The sequence below is a fragment of the Macaca fascicularis genome, chromosome 7, assembly GCF_037993035.2.
Source record: "Macaca fascicularis isolate 582-1 chromosome 7, T2T-MFA8v1.1".
Lineage (NCBI taxonomy): Eukaryota > Metazoa > Chordata > Mammalia > Primates > Cercopithecidae > Macaca > Macaca fascicularis.
Genome location: NC_088381.1, coordinates 173,936,309 through 173,954,298, shown reverse-complemented (window position 1 = coordinate 173,954,298; position 17,990 = coordinate 173,936,309). Strand labels below are relative to the sequence as shown.

The 17,990-nt window shown below is 61.9% G+C and overlaps 1 long non-coding RNA gene and 2 gene segments (V, D, J or C); 2 read left to right on the top strand and 1 right to left on the bottom strand.

Moving 5' to 3' along the window:
• Positions 1-17,990, top strand: part of LOC123574618 (immunoglobulin heavy constant gamma 1-like) — a gene marked incomplete at its 5' end in the record, with an annotated part of 164,439 nt that overhangs the window by 85,403 nt on the left and 61,046 nt on the right.
• LOC135971616 (uncharacterized) overlaps positions 1-17,990 on the bottom strand; it is a 74,338-nt gene that overhangs the window by 36,653 nt on the left and 19,695 nt on the right. The window lies entirely within an intron of this gene.
• On the top strand, positions 10,126-14,498 carry LOC135971580 (immunoglobulin heavy constant gamma 1-like; the record flags this gene model as incomplete). The annotated part of the segment is given in 2 exon segments: positions 10,126-10,275; positions 12,981-14,498. Coding segments are annotated over 2 exon segments (234 nt in total), but the record flags the coding sequence as incomplete, so codon positions are not given.

The following is a 17,990-nucleotide window of genomic DNA, read 5'->3' as shown; positions in this document are numbered from 1 at the left end:
AGAGGCGCTGCTCCCACAAGCCAGGAGCGGCAGAGAAGGCCGGCAAAGCCCAGCAGCCAGGAGAGAGCCTGGGACAGAGTCTCCCATGACACACAGGAGTCAGCCTCACCAAGCCAACCATCTCAGATACCTGGCCTCCAGAACCAGGACAGAATAAACTTCTGTTTTTTAAGCCATGCAGTCTGGGGTGCTATACTGCCAGGGACTTAGCTAAGGGATATGAGTGTTGTCCTGAGCTGCCAGCCCCATGGCCGACATAAGGCCTCCCCACTCGAGCCCAGTGCAGTCTCCCCAGCCCCCTGGGTGTGCCATGAGCATTGTGGGGCCCCTCACTCCATCCTCCCACAGGCTGGGAGGTTGAGCCCGTGATGAGTTCCATGGCGTGAAGCCAGAACCAGAGACTGGGAGCCAACTGGGAGCTGGTGGCTGGAGGATGGATTTCCTCACGGACCCACACGTGCACCTCCACCTGTCTCCTGGACATTCTCTCTGAGGGCAGGAATGGTGCCAGCTCAGGCATCCAGCAGGGACAGAGGTGAGGGCCAGGTCCTTGTGGAGAGCACATTTAGTGGGAGGGACACAATTTCCCCTTTGCAGGTGCCCATTCTGGACGCTTCCTGTTACACTCTGGATGCTTCCTGTTCCATTCTGGATGCTTCCTACTCCATTCCGGACACTTCCTGTTACATTCAGGACACTTCCTGTGTGACACCTCCTCAGGCTTTTGGTCTGCCCAGTCCTCTGGCCTCATCCCATCCCTTGCTACCTCGCACCTCCACGTTCGTCCTCGCCCAGCTCCTCCCTCTCTCCAGAGCTTCCGCTTGCCAAGGTCCCTGCAGAGCTCAGTCCAGGTTCCCCCAGCACAAGTAGGAGCCTTGCACCTGACCTTGGCCCTCCCCACCCTGCATGGTGCCAGCATCCCCAGCACCACGGAGACCCTATTTCTCTCTCTGCTGGTAGTCCAGTGGCCCTGGAGTCTCACTGCAGGTGGGATGTGCCCCTGGCCTTTGAGGAAGCTAAGTGCCCTGCCCCTAGCCAGGCCATCCCCTCTGCTCAGTCCCAGGGCCCTGCCCCGACCCCTTCCCCTCACCTGCACCACAGGCTCTGGCCGAGTCTGCCCAGGCCCTGAATGGGTCCCTCTGGCTCCCCTCTGCTTGTACACTGCCCTGTACCACCTCCACTCAGCTTCAGTGTGTTCATCCATCTCCACGACCCCTCGGCCCCCAGGAGCAGAGCTGGTGGCCCTGGCCCCTGGCAGCCCATTTTGTTCCTTCTGGAACACCAGCCTCAGAGGACTTCCTACACAGTGCCCACTTGGGCCAGCCCTGGGACCTCCTGGTCTCAAGCACACATTTCCCCTGCAGCCCGACCCGCCCCTGCCTGTGAGCTCAGCCCTGAGCCCTGGAGCGCCTTCCCTTCTCCGTCCCAGCTCGCCCTTGCCAGCTGCTCAGCGGGATGGGCTGACACTCCCCTCCCCGCACCATGAGTGAGGGCCACCTGGAGAGACACCCAGGCAAAAGCAGCCACCAGGGCCCAGTGGGGGCCAGAAGGCTCAGGTGAGAGGCCCAGGTATTGAGAGACTCAGGCCATGGGCAGAATGGTCATAATCACTGCCAGTCTCAGTCCAGCCCCAGGGACTCAGAGACAGAGAAAAGAGCAGCGCACAAGGTCCAGGCTCCCCACCTTCTCCCGTGAGTATAGGGGCACCCACCACCCCCATCCCCACACACCCAGGAGGCAGCCTCGGCTGTGTCTGGACTCCCCCTCGCCCTCTGACACACAAACCACCAGAAGAAAAGGGAACTTCAGGAAGTAAGCGGTGCCCCCGGTTTCAATCCTGTTCTTAGTCTTTGCAGGGTGCAGTGTGGAGTTCACACCCCTGGGGACCTGGGGGCCGAGCTGTGATTTCCTAGGAAGACAAATAGCGGCTGACAGCGGGGGCGGGGACACCCACATGAACCGCGACAGAGCAGGAAGGACTGGGACCCCCACCTCGATGAGTGGGGTCAGCACAGGGCAGGAGCACAGGCTTGGGAGGAGAAGGACAGAGCCTGGGCGCAGCCGTGGGTCTCCTGGACCTGAGCTGCCGGACAGGCTGCAAGAGGCTGGGGAGATGCTGGGGCGAGGCCGGCCCCACATGGAGGCCCAAACAGAGCCAGCATGGGGGAGGTGGGCAGGCTTCAGGCACCGATGCCCACCCAGTGCCAGACGACGGGGCCCGTGGGCAGGGGTTTCCCAGTCAACAGGGCAGGACGCACAAGAGGCTGACGGAGGCCTCCAGGACCACCGGGCTGGGATCACGAGGAACACACAGGATGCGGCAGAGCCGGCCATGGGGTGGTATCAGCATGAGCAGGACTGACCTGAGCTGAGGAGGCAGCAGAGCGAGGGAGGAGGAGAGGCCGCAGGTGAACGGAGGGGCTTGTCCAGGCCGGCAGCATCACCGGAGCCCAGGGCAGGGTCAGCAGTGCTGGCCGTGGGGCCCTCTTCTCAGCCAGGACCAAGGACAGCAGGTGAGCCGGGAGCAGAGCAGGGAGGGTGAGTGTGGCAGCAGCACGGGAGGGTGGAAGTGAAGGAGCCCAGAGGCAGACACAGGGACAGGGAAGGGACAGGGGCTGGGCTCAGAGCCAGCTGATGGGGCTGGGGCACCTGCTGGCGGGGAGCAGGGCTGTGGTCAGCAGCGGAGAGGAGGAGAGAGTGGTGCTGAGTGCATGGGTGGGAGAAGGGAAGAGTCCAGGGAGGCCCAGAAAGGCCCAGAGCACAGCAGGCCTGGAGTGAGAGAAGGGGCTGAGGCTCCATGGGTTCAGGGAGCTGACAGGGAGTAATGGACAGGCTTCCAGAGCAGGAGCAGTGCCAGGACAGGAGGATGCAGGAGCTCATCCAGGAGGGGGACATGGGAAAGAGCAAGGGGCTCTGCTGGGGAGACCTGACTGGACACAGGGTGGCTCCACAGTGTAGGGAACAAGCCAAGTGCCGCAAAAACAAAAATGAGGCCAGAAAAAAGAGCCCAAACCTGGACACAGGGTGCCAGGACAGGCAGGGGGCAACAGTGGCCTGAGTGATGTTGCTGCCCCAGGTTGAGGGAGGGTAGAATGAGCAGGGGGCAGGCATTGGAGTTCAAGGGACCAGGACCGAGCCGCTGCAGGTGCATAGGGCAGGTGGGAGCAGGAGGACCAGGGCGCAGCTCCTGGAACTCAGGGGACCAGGACAGAGCATCTGAAGGTGAACAGGGGCTGGTGGGGGGCAGGATGCGCAGGGGGAAGCCCCTGAAGCTCATAGAGCCAGGGCAGAGCAGTCGCAGATGAGAAGGGTTCAGTGGGAGATGGGCAAGCAGGGAGCAGCTCCTGGAGCTCAGGGGACCAGGGCAGAGCAGCCGCAGGTGAGCAGGAGCTGGAGGGAGGCAGGAGGAGCAGGAGGCAGCACCTGGAGCTCAGGGGACCAGGGGAGGGCATCTGAAGGTGAGCAGGGGCTGGTGGGAGGCAGGACAAGCAGGGGGCAGCCCCTGGAGCTCAGGGAACCATGGCAGAGCAGCCGCAGGTGAGGAGGGGCAGGTGGGAGGCAGGACGAGCAGGGGGCAGCCCCTGGAGCTCATAGAGCCAGGGCAGAGCAGTCGCAGATAAGAAGGGTTCAGTGGGAGATGGGTAAGCAGGGGCAGCCCCTGGAGCTCAGGGGACCAGGGCTGAGCAGCCGCAGGTAAGGAGGGGCAGGTGGGAGGCAGGAGGAGCAGGAGCTAGCCCCTGGAGCTCAGGGAACCAGGGGAGGGCATCTGAAGGTGAGCATGGCTGGTAGGAGGTGGACAAGCAGTGGGCTGCCCCTGGAGCTCAGGTGACCAGGGCACAGCAGCTGCAGGTGAGCAAGGGCTGGTGAGAGGCAAGACAAGCAGGGGGCAGCCCCTGGAGCTCAGGGGATCAGGGCAGAGCAGCCTCAGGTGAGCAGGGCAGGTGGGAGGTAGGAGGAGTAGGGGACAGCTTCTGGAGCTCAGGGGAGCGGGGGAGGGCATCTGAAGGTGAACGGGGGCCAGTGGCAGGCAGGATGACCAGGGGGAAGGCCCCAGAACTTGGGATCAGGGCGGAGCAGCCGCAGGTGAGCAGGGCTCAGGGGAAGGTGGGCAAGCAGAGAGCAGCTCCTGGAGCTCAGGGGATCAGGGCAGAGCATCAGAAGGTGAGCATGGCTGGTGGGAGGTGGGGGAGCAGGAGGCAGTCCCTGGAGCTCAGGGGACCAGGTAGAGCAGCCGCAGGTGAGCAGGGGCTGGTGGGAAGCAGGAGGAGCAGGAGGCAGCTTCTGGAGCTCAGAGCACCAGGGCACAGCAGCCTCAGGTGAGCAGGGGCTGGTGGGAGGCAGGAGGAGCAGAGGGCAGCCCCTGGAGCTCAGGGAACCAGGGCAGATCATCTGCAGGTGAGCAGGGGCTGGTGGGAAGCAGGAAGAGGAGGGGGCAGCTCCTGGAGCTCAAGGGACCAGGGCTGAGCAGCTGCAGGTGAGAAGGGGCAGGTGGGAGGCAGGAGGAGCAGAAGCCAGCCCCTGGAGCTCAGAGAACCAGGGCAGAGCAGTCGTAGATGAGCAGGGCTCAGGGGGAGGTGGGCAAGCAGAGGGCAGCTCCTGGAGCTCAGGGGATCAGGGCAGAGCATCAGAAGGTGAGCATGGCTGGCGGGAGGCAGGACGAGCAGGGGGCAGCCCCTGGAGCTCCGGGAGCCAGGGCAGATCGTCCACAGGTGAGCAGGGGCTGGTGGGAAGCAGGAGGAGCAGGGGGCAGCTTCGGGAGCTCAGAGCACCAGGGCACAGCAGTCTCAGGTGAGCAGGGGTAGGTGGGAGTCAGGAGGAGCAGGAGGCAGCCCCTGGAGCTCAGGGGACCAGGTAGAGCAGCTGCAGGTGAGCAGGCACCGGTGGGAGGTAGAACAAGTAGGGGTTAGCTCCTGGAGCTCAGGGGACAAGGGGATAGCATCGGAAGGTAAGCAGGACTGAGGCTCAGCCTCAGGGAGCCAGGACAGAGCAGCTGCAGGTGAGCAGGGCCGGTGGGAAGCAGGGGGAGGAGGTGGGCAGCCCCTGGAGCTCAGAGAGCCAAGGCAGATCACCCGCACGTGAGCAGGGGCTGGTGGAAATCAGGAGAAGCAAGGGACAGGCACTGGAGCTCAGAGGACCAGGGCAGAGCAGCCGCAGGTGAGGAAGGGCAGGTGGGAGGCAGAATGAGCAGGGGGCAGCTCTTGGAGCTCAGGAGACCAGGGCAGAGCAGATGCAGCTGAACAGGGGCAAGTCAGGGCAGGAGGAGCAGGCGGCAGCTCCTGGAGCTCTGGGGAACAGGGCAGACCCGCTGCAGGTGAGCAGGGCTGGTGGGAAGCAGGGGGAGCAGGTGGGCAGCCCCTGGATCTCAGAGAGCCAAGGCAGATCACCCGAATGTGAGCACGGGCTGGTGGGAATCAGGAGAAGCAAGGGGCAGGCACTGGAGCTCAGAGGACCAGGGCAGAGCAGCCGCAGGTGAGGAAGGGCAGGTGGGAGGCAGAATGAGCAGGGGGCAGCTCTTGGAGCTCAAGAGACCAGGGCAGAGCAGATGCAGCTGAACAGGGGCAGGTCGGGGACAGGAGGAGCAGGCGGCACCTCCTGAAGCTCTGGGGACCAGGGCAGACCCGCTGCAGATGAGCAGGGCCGATGGGAGGCAGGACAAGCATGGGACAGGCAGCAGAGCTCAGGGACAGCAGCCACAGGTGAGCAGGCCGGTGGGAGGCAGCACTCAGCTTCTACACTTTGGCAGGAGCTGAGCAGTTGCTGGCAGCCAACAGCTGAGGGCTGCTGAAAGCACAGTGCAGCCTCCTGGTGCAGGGAAGCGGGTGTGGGCCCATCCCACTGAGCAGTTGGCAAGGGTGAGCTGGGATGGAGAAGGGAAAGCATTCCAGGGCTCAGGGCTCAGCTCACAGGCAGAGGCAGGTCTGGATGCAGGGGAACGTGTGCTGAGACCAGGGCTGGCCCCAGTGGACCTGAGGTTGGTGCTCCGGAAGGAACAAGATGGGCTGCCAGGAGCCAGGGCCACCAGCACAATGAAGCTGAGTGGAGGTGGTGCAGGGCAGTGTACTAGCACAGGGGAGCCAGAGGGGCCCGTTCACAGCCTGGGCAGAGTCAGCCAGAGCCTGTGGTGCAGGTGAGGGGAAGGGGTAGTGAGCAGGACCCTGGGGCTGAGCAGAGGGGATGTCCTGGCTGGGGGCAGGGCACTTAGCTTCCTCAGAGGTCAGGGCACACCTGACCTGCTGTGGGACTCCAGGGCCACTGGGCCAGCGGCAGAGAGAAATGGGGCTTCCCTGTGGCCTGGGGGTCCTGGCGCCATGCAGGGTGGGGAGGGCCAAGGGCAGGTGCAAGGTTCCTACCTGTGCCGGGGGGACTGGGCTGAGCCCAGCAGGGACCTTGCCAGGGGAAGCTCTGGAGAGAGGGAGGAGGTGAGCTGGTGGCCGAGAAGGCCAGGCCAGGGCTGGGAGGGTGAGGGTGTGGTGACTCAGCCTCCGGAAGTAATGGAGGACACTGGGGAGGCAGGGGGCATCGATGCACTCAGGGCCCTGACCTGGGCTGGTGCACACTGGGGCTAAGGGGAAAGGGGGGAGATGCTGAGGAGGGGGCTCCCGGGGGCTATTCCAAGGCAGGAGGTTCCGGGGCCCTGGGGCTGAGGGTGCCGACCCTATGCAGTGTCTGGCCCCTCTGCTGCACAGAAAAACAGGGCCCTGGAGGGCAGAGGGCAGGCTATGACCAGGGCCCTGGGCAAGTCAGGCCCACTCACTAGGGGAGGGCCACGCTGGGGCGGCAGGGTCAGGGACTGCAGGGGCCTCGGGGGACCCACGAGAAGCCCTCTGAGAACAGTGGCCACTGGTCAAGCCAGGCACCCATAAAAGGCTGGAGTGGGGCCGACGGGCATGAGCCGTTCCTGAGGTGGCACCGATGGCCAGAGCCGAGGCCAAGCTAGAGGCCCTGGGCTGTGCTGACTCCCTGCAGACACAGAGCACTAACCCGGCTGCCCAGCCCCGCCTCCTAGGCTGCAGGGGTGCCTGCAGAAGGGCACCGAAGGGCCGCCACTCCTGCAAGCCTTCTGGGGCAGGCTGGGCCTGACCTTGCCTTTGGGGCAGGGAGGGGGCCAAGGTGAGGCAGGTGGCACCAGCCAGGTGCACACCCAATACCCATGAGCCCAGACACTGGACCCTCGCTGAGAGACAAGAACGGAGGGGCCTCTGCGCCCTGGGCCCAGCTCTGTCCCACACCGCAGTCACATGGCGCCACGTCTCTTGCAGCCTCCACCAAGGGCCCATCGGTCTTCCCCCTGGCGCCCTCCTCCAGGAGCACCTCCGAGAGCACAGCGGCCCTGGGCTGCCTGGTCAAGGACTACTTCCCTGAACCCGTGACCGTGTCGTGGAACTCAGGCTCCCTGACCAGCGGCGTGCACACCTTCCCGGCTGTCCTACAGTCCTCAGGGCTCTACTCCCTCAGCAGCGTGGTGACCGTGCCCTCCAGCAGCTTGGGCACCCAGACCTACGTCTGCAACGTAAACCACAAGCCCAGCAACACCAAGGTGGACAAGAGAGTTGGTGAGAGGCCAGCGAGGGAGGGGGGCTGTTTGCTGGAAGCCAGGCTCGGCCCTTCTACCTGGACAAACCCTGGCTGTGCAGCCCCAGCCCAGGGCAGCAGGGCAGGCCCCGTCTGTCTCCTCACCCAGAGGCCTCTGCCCACCCCACTCGTGCTCAGGGAGACGGTCTTCTGGCTTTTTCCACCAGGCTCTGGGGAGCCACAGGCTGGATGCCCCTACCCCAGGCCCTGCACACACAGGGGCAGGTGCTGTCCTCAGACCTGCCAAGAGCCATATCTGAGAGGACCCTGTCACTGACCTAAGCCCACCCCAAAGGCCAAATTCTCCACTCCCTCAGCTCAGACACCTTCTCCCCTCCCAGATTCCAGTAACTCCCAATCTTCTCTCTGCAGAGATAACATGTGGTGGTGGCAGCAAACCTCCCACGTGCCCACCGTGCCCAGGTAAGCCAGCCCAGACCTCGCCCTCCAGCTCAAGGTGGGACAGGTGCCATAGAGTGCCCTGCATACGGGGACAGGCCCCACCTGGGTGCTGACATGCCCACTTCCATCTCTTCCTCAGCACCTGAACTCCTGGGGGGACCGTCAGTCTTCCTCTTCCCCCCAAAACCCAAGGACACCCTCATGATCTCCCGGACCCCTGAGGTCACGTGCGTGGTGGTAGACGTGAGCCAGGAAGACCCCGATGTCAAGTTCAACTGGTACGTAAATGGCGCGGAGGTGCATCATGCCCAGACGAAGCCACGGGAGACGCAGTACAACAGCACATATCGTGTGGTCAGCGTCCTCACCGTCACGCACCAGGACTGGCTGAACGGCAAGGAGTACACGTGCAAGGTCTCCAACAAAGCCCTCCCGGCCCCCATCCAGAAAACCATCTCCAAAGACAAAGGTGGGACCCGCGGGGCGCGAGGGCCATGTGGACAGAGGCCGGCTCGGCCCACCCTCTGCCCTGGGAGTGACCGCTGTGCCAACCTCTGTCCCTACAGGGCAGCCCCGAGAGCCTCAGGTGTACACCCTGCCCCCGTCCCGGGAGGAGCTGACCAAGAACCAGGTCAGCCTGACCTGCCTGGTCAAAGGCTTCTACCCCAGCGACATCGTCGTGGAGTGGGAGAGCAGCGGGCAGCCGGAGAACACCTACAAGACCACCCCGCCCGTGCTGGACTCCGACGGCTCCTACTTCCTCTACAGCAAGCTCACCGTGGACAAGAGCAGGTGGCAGCAGGGGAACGTCTTCTCATGCTCCGTGATGCATGAGGCTCTGCACAACCACTACACCCAGAAGAGCCTCTCCGTGTCTCCGGGTAAATGAGTGCGACACCCGGCAAGCCCCCGCCCCCCGGGCTCTCGGGGTGGCACGAGGATGCTTGGCCCGCACCCCGTGTACATACTTCCCAGGCGCCCGGCATGGAAATAAAGCACCCAGCGCTGCCCTGGGCCCCTGCGAGACTCTGATGGTTCTTTCCGCGGGTCAGGCCAAGTCTGAGGCCTGAGGGGCACGAGGGAGGCACAGCGGGTCCCACTGACCCCACACTGGCCCAGGCTGTGCACGTGTGCCTGGGCCACCTAGGGTGGGGCTCAGCCAGGGGCCGCCCTCGGTGGGGCTGGGGGCTTTGCCAGCGAGGCCCTCCCTCTAGCAGCAGCTGCCCTGGGCTGGGCCACCAGAAGCCTAGGAGCCCCCTGGGGACAGGCACACAGCCCCTGCCTCTGTAGGAGACTGTCCTGATCTGTGAGCTCCCTGTCCTCAGACCCCCTGCCCACTCGGGGGCATACCTAGTCCATGTGCGTAGGGACAGGCCCTCCCTCACCCATCTGCCCCCACGGCACTAACCCCTGGCAGCCCTGCCCAGTCTTACACTCGCATGGGGACATAACCGACTCCTGGGGACATGCACTCTCGGGCCCTGTGGAGGGACTGGTCCAGATGCCCACACACACACTCAGCCCAGACCCATTAAACCCCGCACTGAAGTTGGCCAGCCACACAGCCACCACACACACACACACGCACACGCCTCGCACACAGAGCCTCACATGGGCGACCTGCACAGCACCCAGACCACAGCAAGGTCCCCGCACACGTGAACACTCCGCGGACACAGGCCCCCACGAGCCCCACGCAGCACCTCAAGGCCCACGAGCCACTCAGCAGCTTGTCCACACGCTGACCAGCTCACACAAACCCAGCCCTCCTCTCACAGCAGAGACCCTGCAGCCGCTGCACACACACAGGCCCCCACACACAGGGGAACCCACGCCACATCGCGTCCCTGGCTCTGACCGCCCTTCCCTGCAGCTGGGGTCACCTGAGGGGTGGGCTTCACCATCCTCCTGCCCTCTGGGCCTCAGGGAGGGACACGGGAGATGGGGAGTGGGCCCTGCTGAGGGCCGGGTCGCTATCTAGGGCCGGGTGTCTGGCGGAGCCCCGGGGCCAAAGCTGGTGCACAGGGCGGGCAGCTGCGGGGAGCTGACCTCAGGACACTGTTGGCCCATCCCGGCCGGGCCCTACATCCTGGGCCCCGCCACAGAGGGAATCGCCCCCAGAGGCCCGAGCCCAGCGGGACACGGCACTGACCACCCCCTTCCTGTCCAGAGCTGCAACTGGAGGAGAGCTGTGTGGAGGCACAGGACGGGGAGCTGGACGGGCTGTGGACGACCATCACCATCTTCATCACACTCTTCCTGCTAAGCGTGTGCTACAGTGCCACCGTCACCTTCTTCAAGGTCGGCCGCACGTTGTCCCCAGCTGTCCCTGACACTGTCCCCCATGCTGTCACAAACTGTCCCTGACACTGTCCCCCAGTCTCTCAAACTGTCCCTGGCACTGTCCGCCACGTAGTCCCCACCTGTCTAACAGTGTCCCCCAGGCTGTCTCCACCTGTCCCTGACACTGTCCCCCATGCTGTCCCCACCTGTCCCTGATACTGTCCCCCATGCTGTCACAAACTGTCTCCTACACTCTCCCACAGGCTGTCCCCACCTGTCCCTGACGCTGTCCCCCACTGTCTCACAAACGGTCCCTGGCACTGTCCCCCACGCTGTCCCCACCTGTCCAACAGTGTCCCCCAGGCTGTCTCCACCTGTCCCTGACACTGTCCCCCATGCTGTCCCCACCTGTCCCTGATACTGTCCCCTATGCTGTCCCCATCTGTCCCTGACACTGTCCCCCACACTGTCATAAACTGTCCATGACATTGTCCCCCACTGTGTCCCCAGCTGTCTCTGACACTGTGCCCCAGGCTGTACCCACCTGTCCAACAGTGTCCCCCATGCTGTCTCCACATGTCCCTGATGCTGTCCGTCATCCCTGACACTGTCCCCCATGCTGTCCCCACCTGTCCCTGACACTGTCCCCCATGCTGTCCCCACCTTTCCCTGATGCTGTCCCCCACACTGTCCCCACCTATCCGCAACACTATCCCCCATGCTCTCCCCACCTGTCCCCAACCCTGTCCAACACACTGTGCCCACCAGTCCCAGACACTGTAGGCCACACTATCCCCACCTGTCCCCAACACTGTCCCCACGCTGTTTCCTCCTGTCCCTGACACTGTCCCCATGCTATCTTCTCCTGTCTCCTCCTATCCCTGACACTGTCCCCCATGCTGTCCCCACCTGTCCCCAATACTATCCCCCACACTGTCTCCCTGATGCTGTCCCCCACACTGTCCCCGGTCTCTGACACTGTCCCCCATGCTGTCCCTACCTGTCCCCAACACTGTCCCCCATGCTGTTCCCTCCTCTCCCTGATAGTGTCCCCCACACTGTCCCCACCTGTCCCCGACACTGTCCCCCATGCTGTCCCCAACACTGTCCCCCATGCTGTCCCCACCTGTCCCCAACACTGTCCCCTCCTCTCCCTGTGTCCCCCACACTGTCCCCACCTGTCCCCACTGTCCCCCACACTGTCCCCCATCCCTGACAATGTCCCCCACGCTGTTTCCTCCTGTCCCCTCCTATCCCCAACACTGTCCCCCATGCTGTCCCCACCTGTCCCCCACACAGTCTCCACCTATCCCTGACACTGTCTCCCACTCTGTCCCCTAAAATCCCTGACACTGTCCCCCATGCTGTCCCCAACACTGTCCCCCATGCTGTCCCCACCTGTCCCCAACACTGTCCCCTCCTCTCCCTGACAGTGTCCCCCACACTGTCCCCACCTGTCCCCAACACTGTCCCCCATGCTGTCTCCTCCTGTCCCCAACACTGTCCCCCACACTGTCCCCACCTGTCCCCAACACTGTCCCCCATGCTGTCCCCATCTGTCCCCAACACTGTCCCCCACACTGTCCCCACCTGTCCCTCTGACACTATCCCCCATGCTGTCCCCTCCTGTCCCCACCTGTCCCCTACACTGTCCCCCATGCTGTCCCCACCTGTCCCCACTGTCCCCCACACTGTCCCCCATCCCCAACAATGTCCCACACGCTGTTTCCTCCTGTCCCCTCCTATCCCCAACACTGTCACCCATGCTGTCCCCACCTGTCCCCCACACAGTCTCCACCTGTCCCTGACACTGTCTCCCACTCCGTCCCCTACAATCCCTGACACTGTCTCCCATTCTGTCACCTACAGTCCCTGACACTATCCCCCACGCTGTCCCCTCCTATATGCAACACTGTCCCCCACACGGTCCCCACCTGTCCCCGACACTCTCCTCCATGCTGTCCTCACCTGACACTCTCCCCCACACTGTCTCCACCTGTCCCTGACATTGTCCCCCATGCTGTCCCTACCTGTCCCCAACACTCTCCTCCACACTGTCCTCACCTGTCTCTGACACTCTCCCCCACAGTGTCTCCACCTGTTCCTGACACTGTCCCCCACGCTGTTGCCTCCTGTACGCAACACTGTCCCCCACGATGTCCCAGCCTGTCCCCGACACTCTCCTCCATGCTGTCCTCACCTGTCTCTGACATTCTCCCCCACACTGTCTCCACCTGTCCCTGACACTGTCCCCCAGGCTGTCCCCACCTGTCCCCGACACTGTCCCCCATGGTGTCTCTGCCTGTCCCTGACACTGTCCCCAGTGTAATCTCCACCTGTCTCTGGCACTGTCCCCCATGCTGTCTCTACCTGTCCCTGACGCTGTCCCCCAGGCTGTCCCCACCTGTCCCCGACACTGTCCCCAGTGTAATCTCCACCTGTCCCTGACACTGTCCCCCAGGCTGTCTCTACCTGTCCCTGACGCTGTCCCCACGCTGTCCCTGACACTGTCTTCCGTATTGTCCACATGATGTCGGTGCCCTGGCTCTGCTCTCCATGTCCAACCCTCAGAGTAGGCAGTGGTGTGGCTCTGGCAACTGGGTGCCCTGAAGGGCGGATGGGCCTCGGGGGCAGGGCTGTGGCCTGGGTAGCCTGAGGGATGGGTGGGCCCCCGGGGGCAAGGCCGTGGCCTCACTCACCCCTGTGCTGTGCCTTGCCTACAGGTGAAGTGGATCTTCTCCTCGGTGGTGGACCTGAAACAGACCATCATCCCCGACTACAGGAACATGATTGGGCAGGGGGCCTAGGGTCACCCTCTGTGGGGTGTCCAGGGCCACCCAGACCCCACTCAGGAGTCATGGGCCATGCTTAGCCACCACCCAGGCCACACCTGCCCCCTGACCTCACCACCCTCAACCCCATGGCTCTCTGGCCTCTCAGTCACCCTCTGACCCCTGACACGCCCCCCTTCCAGACCCTGTGCATAGCAGGTCTACCCCAGACCTCCACTGCTTGGTGCATGCAGGGCACTGGGGGCCAGGTGTCCCCTCAGCAGGACATTCCTACCCTCTGGCCTGCCAGGTGCTCACACAAAAGGAGGCAGCGGCCGGCATACCAGGCGCCCACCCAGGCAGGAGCTGGCCCTGGAGCCACCCCCGTCCACGCCAGCCTCCTGAACACAGGTGTGGTTTCCACATGGTGAGTGGGAGCATCAGCCACCAAGGCGGGGAAGCCACAGCACCATCAGGCCCTGTTGGGGAGGCTTCGGAGAGCTGCGAAGGCTCAGTCAGACGGCCTTCCTCCCAGCCCGCAGCCAGCCGCCTCCATTCTGCACTCCTTGGAACTCCTGACATGAGGAATGAGGTTGTTCTTATTTCAAGCCACGCATGCTGCTCTCCGGCTCCTGGGAAGAAGCCTCCCATGGAACAGGGTCTCGGTGCCAGCACCACCCCTTGGCTGCCTGCCCACGCTGCTGGATTCTTGGGTGGAACTCGACCCACAGGGACAGCCAGCCCCAGAGTCTGCACTGGGAGAGGAGGGACCGGGACCAGGGCCAGGCCCAGGACACGGCCACCTCCCACCCACTCCACTCCGCCAAGATCACTCAGAGAAGAGCCTGGGCCACGTGGCTGCTGCAGGAGCCCTACAGGGCAAGGGTGAGGACAGCCCAAGAAAGGGGTGGGCATCTGCCCAGACAGGTCTGCCAGAGGAGGCCTGGTGACCAGGTCCCAGGCAGGCAAGACTCAGCCTTGGTGGGTCCTGAGGACAGAGGCGGCCCCAGAGCACTGGGGAGAGAGGTGGAGGGACACCAGGAGAGCCAGGAGCGTGAACACGGCGGAACTCATCACAGAGGCTTAAGTCCAGCCCCAAGTCACGTGCAGCAGGAACAAGCAGCCACTCTGGGGCAGGAGCTGGAGGCGAGACTGCAAAGAGGGTGCCCGCGGCCTGGGGAGAGCGGGGCTGCCGGCCACGACTGCTGGACAGAGGCTCCCACGCTCTGCTGCCCGCGTCACGCCGTTCGGTGAATGTCACGCAGAGTCTGCAGACAGGAAGGGAGGCACGAGCAGGAGCGCGGCAAGCGCCTGCCTCGGCCGTCAGGGAGGACTCCCGGGCTCACTGGAAGGAGGTGCCACGATTTCAGCTTTGGTAGCTTTTTTCTTCTTTTAAATTTTCTAAAGCTCATTAATTGTCTTTAATGTTTCTCGTTTTTGATGACAATAAAATATCTTTTTAAAGTCTTGTACTTTGTGATGGGAGCAGCCTTCCTGTGTTCACGCGCGTCCTGCGCCCGGTGCAAAGCAGAGTCAGGAGGCAGCTGGTCGAGCTGCACCTCGGGGGCTCCCTGCACACGCCCCCCGCCTCGGCCACACGCACTGCCCACGCGGCCCTCCCTGGCCCCTGTCACTACATGGACCCCGGGGCTTCTCCTCTTGCCTACGTGGATGCAGTTTCTCCTCCTGCTGGGCACGGTGCTGCCTGCCCTGGTCACTCTGCATGGGGCAGGGCTTCCAGGACAAGCTGGGTTGGGGCCTGGGAGCTGGCTCAGACTGGCCAGGCAGAGCCACACAGAGGGCCTTCCAGAATCAAGAGGTGGGTGTCAGATCTGTGTGAGTCAGCTCAGGACCACAGAGGGGCGGCTCGCACCGCAGACCTGGATCCTCCCAGGCCTAGAGACCAGGAATCTGAGATAGGGATGCAGGCAGGGCTGGTTTCTCTCAAGCCCTCTCTCCTTGGCTTATACACACCGTCTCCTCCCTGGGTCCTCACATGGCCATCCCTCTGTGTGCCTGTGTCCTAAGCTTCTCTTCTCAGAAGAACACACATCAGATTAGATTCACCTCATAGGAATGTAATGACCTCTGTAAAGACCCCATCTCCAAATACAGTCACATTGCGAGGCCGGGGATTAAGACTTCAATATATGAATTTGTAGGGGTCACAATGTAACTCATAACAGTCCATACTCTGGCCCCCCAAAATTCATGTTTTTCTCACATGAAAAATACATTCATCCTAATCTCAGCATCCCCCAAACTTAGCCCTTTCAGCATCAATTCTCAGCCTGAAATCTCATCAAAATATCACCTTGATCAGGTATGGGTGAAACCTGGTGTGATTCATTCCGGGGTAAGATTCAGCCCATAAGAGACACGTTGGGTGCCAGAAACAAGGACCAGGCAGGAGAGGCAGAGGTGGAGACAGGCATTTTCAAAGATAAAGCTGGGCACTAGGTCATGTAGCAAGGACCTATTTTCAACAGAAATAACTATTGCAACAGAAGAAAGAGTCCGGCAAGACCTGAACTCACCTCCATCTGTGCAGAGGCGACAGCCTTGTAAAGGGAGACGGTACGGGGAGCAGCGAGGGTGCTCGGGGCTCAGGCGTCGGGGAAGGGAAAAGTTGCCCAGCGCTGGTCAGCGTCCCTGGGATGGGGCCCGCTGTGTCCACGCCGGCCACTGTTGAGGTCAGGATTCTGTCCTCCCAGAGCCTGGAGACACCGGCCCATCTTCCCAATGGGGACACTTCAGGGAGTGGCTCTCAGGTCCCGAGAAAGACCCTCCTGGGTCACAGGAAATGCACAGACATCGGGAACGGACAGAAGGACGTGTGGTTGCAGCCCTTTCAGCAGACGCCCTGAGAAAGGGAGGTCGGGGTTGGAGCAGTCAGTCAGTTCTGGTGCACGGAGCTTTCTCACGCAGGTGTTGACGGGGCAGGGGTCGGCCTAGGGGTGCGGCCAGAAGCTGTTAGACACTGTTAGTGTCTGCTCAAGTCTTTACGAGCCAAAGCTGAGGCCGAGTGGAGAGGCTCCAAGGAGCCTGGCTGGAACTCAGTCAAGGACATGGTCTTGTTACCGAGGTGGCTGCGGTGGCTGGGCTGGGAAATGCCATCGGAGTTTCCTGTGGCAGGAGAGAGACCATCTCACCCAGGAAAAGGGGAGTGGTTGGATTCGTTGGTGTGGCATCGAGCAGCAGGAGCTGCACCAAACACAGAGTTGGGGTGAAATCCCCAGACTCCAGGCCCTGCGGTGCCGTGGGAGGCCTCACCGCTGGAGGGTGGGCTCCAGGGGGCCTGGCCTGAACCGGGTGCTGAAGCCCAGCCCTTTAACTCCCAGGACACACTGCTGCAGCCGCGAGGGGGTGAGGGAGACAGCACCTGGGGTCAGGGCGGGCAGCTGCTGCCTCACCGGCTCTATCCGAAGCCCAAGGATGGCGTCCCAGAGATGCAGGAGAGCTTTGCCCAGAGAACGAGCCAGCCTGCAGGGACCCTGCTGGACAGGTCTCCACACTCTGCCCTTCAAGCAGGTGCTCTGGTGGGGTGGGCTCCAGTCCACCATCTGATGACAGACGGCCTGGCCAGGCTAAGGAAAGGAAACCCAGGACAGTGCTGGGCGCTGCGTCATTCCGTGCCCTGAGCAGGCCGAGTTGGGAAGAAGCAAATGCTCCATGCAGCTCCTGCCCAGTGCAGGGCCTGTCACCTGGAACAGGTTCCCTGGGGAAATTGGGCCCCTCCCTGAGGCACCCGGGCCCTACCTCCCACTTTCTACCTGGGACTGAGCATCCTCCAGAGGGCCGGCCCTCCTGGAACAGCCCTCCTGTAGGAACACCATGGCCAGCCCCAAGACACCCCCTCAACTCTCCAGAAAGGCTGCACTGTTGGCGGCCCCCGCACACCCCCCAGCCATCCATGCCGTGATGTAACATGACATGGTGTGACGTGGTGTGATGTCCCTGGTGTGACAGGGTGTAATGTGGCGTGATGTGACAGGACATGGTGTGATGTGCTATGATGTGGTATGACAGAGTGTGACATCCCTGGTGTGACGTTGTGTGATGTAGTGTGACATGGTGTAACGTCCCTGGTGTGACGTGGTGTGATGTTACATGGTTGGACATGGCGTGATGTGGTGTGACATAGTGGGTTCAGGTATGACATCCCTGGTATGATAGGGTATGATATGGTGTAAAGTGGTATGGTGTGATGTGGTGTGATGTCCTATGACACTGTGACATCCCTGGTGTGATGTGGTGTGACATAGTGTGATGTGGTGTGACAGACTGTGACATCCCTGGTGTGATGTGTGTGAGGTAGTGTGATGGGGTATGACATCCATGGCATGATGGGGTATAATATGGGATGATGTGGTATGGTGTGACATGATGTGATGTGATGGGACAGGGTGTGACATCCCTGGTGTAATGTGGTGTGATGCAGTGTAACAGTGTGACATAGTGTGATGTGGTGTGGTGTGACATGATGTGATGTGGTTTGACATAATGTGATGGTGGGTGACATCCCTGGTGTGAATGGGTGTGATGTCGTTTGTTGGGGATGACGTAATGTGACGTGGTGTGATGATGTGCAACATTCTTGGTGTGATGGGGTGTGTTGTGGTGTGACATAATGTGATGTGGCATAAATCCCTGGTGTGATGGGGCATGATGTCGTTTGATGGGTGTGACGTAATGTGATGTGGTGGGATGGAGTGTGACATCTCTGGTGTGACAGGATGTGATGTGGTGTGACATGCGTGATGTGCTTGACACGGTGTCACATCCTTGGTGTGACATGATGCAGGTTACTAAGAGTTAAAATTCTAATTAATATATATAATTCTGTCTACAAAGTATACCACAAAAAAAGATGTTTTTTATTTTTAAAAATTATAAGAAAGGCATTTATAAATTATTTTTATTTCAAAAAATAATTATCTAATTTGGAGTTTGTTTAAAGGT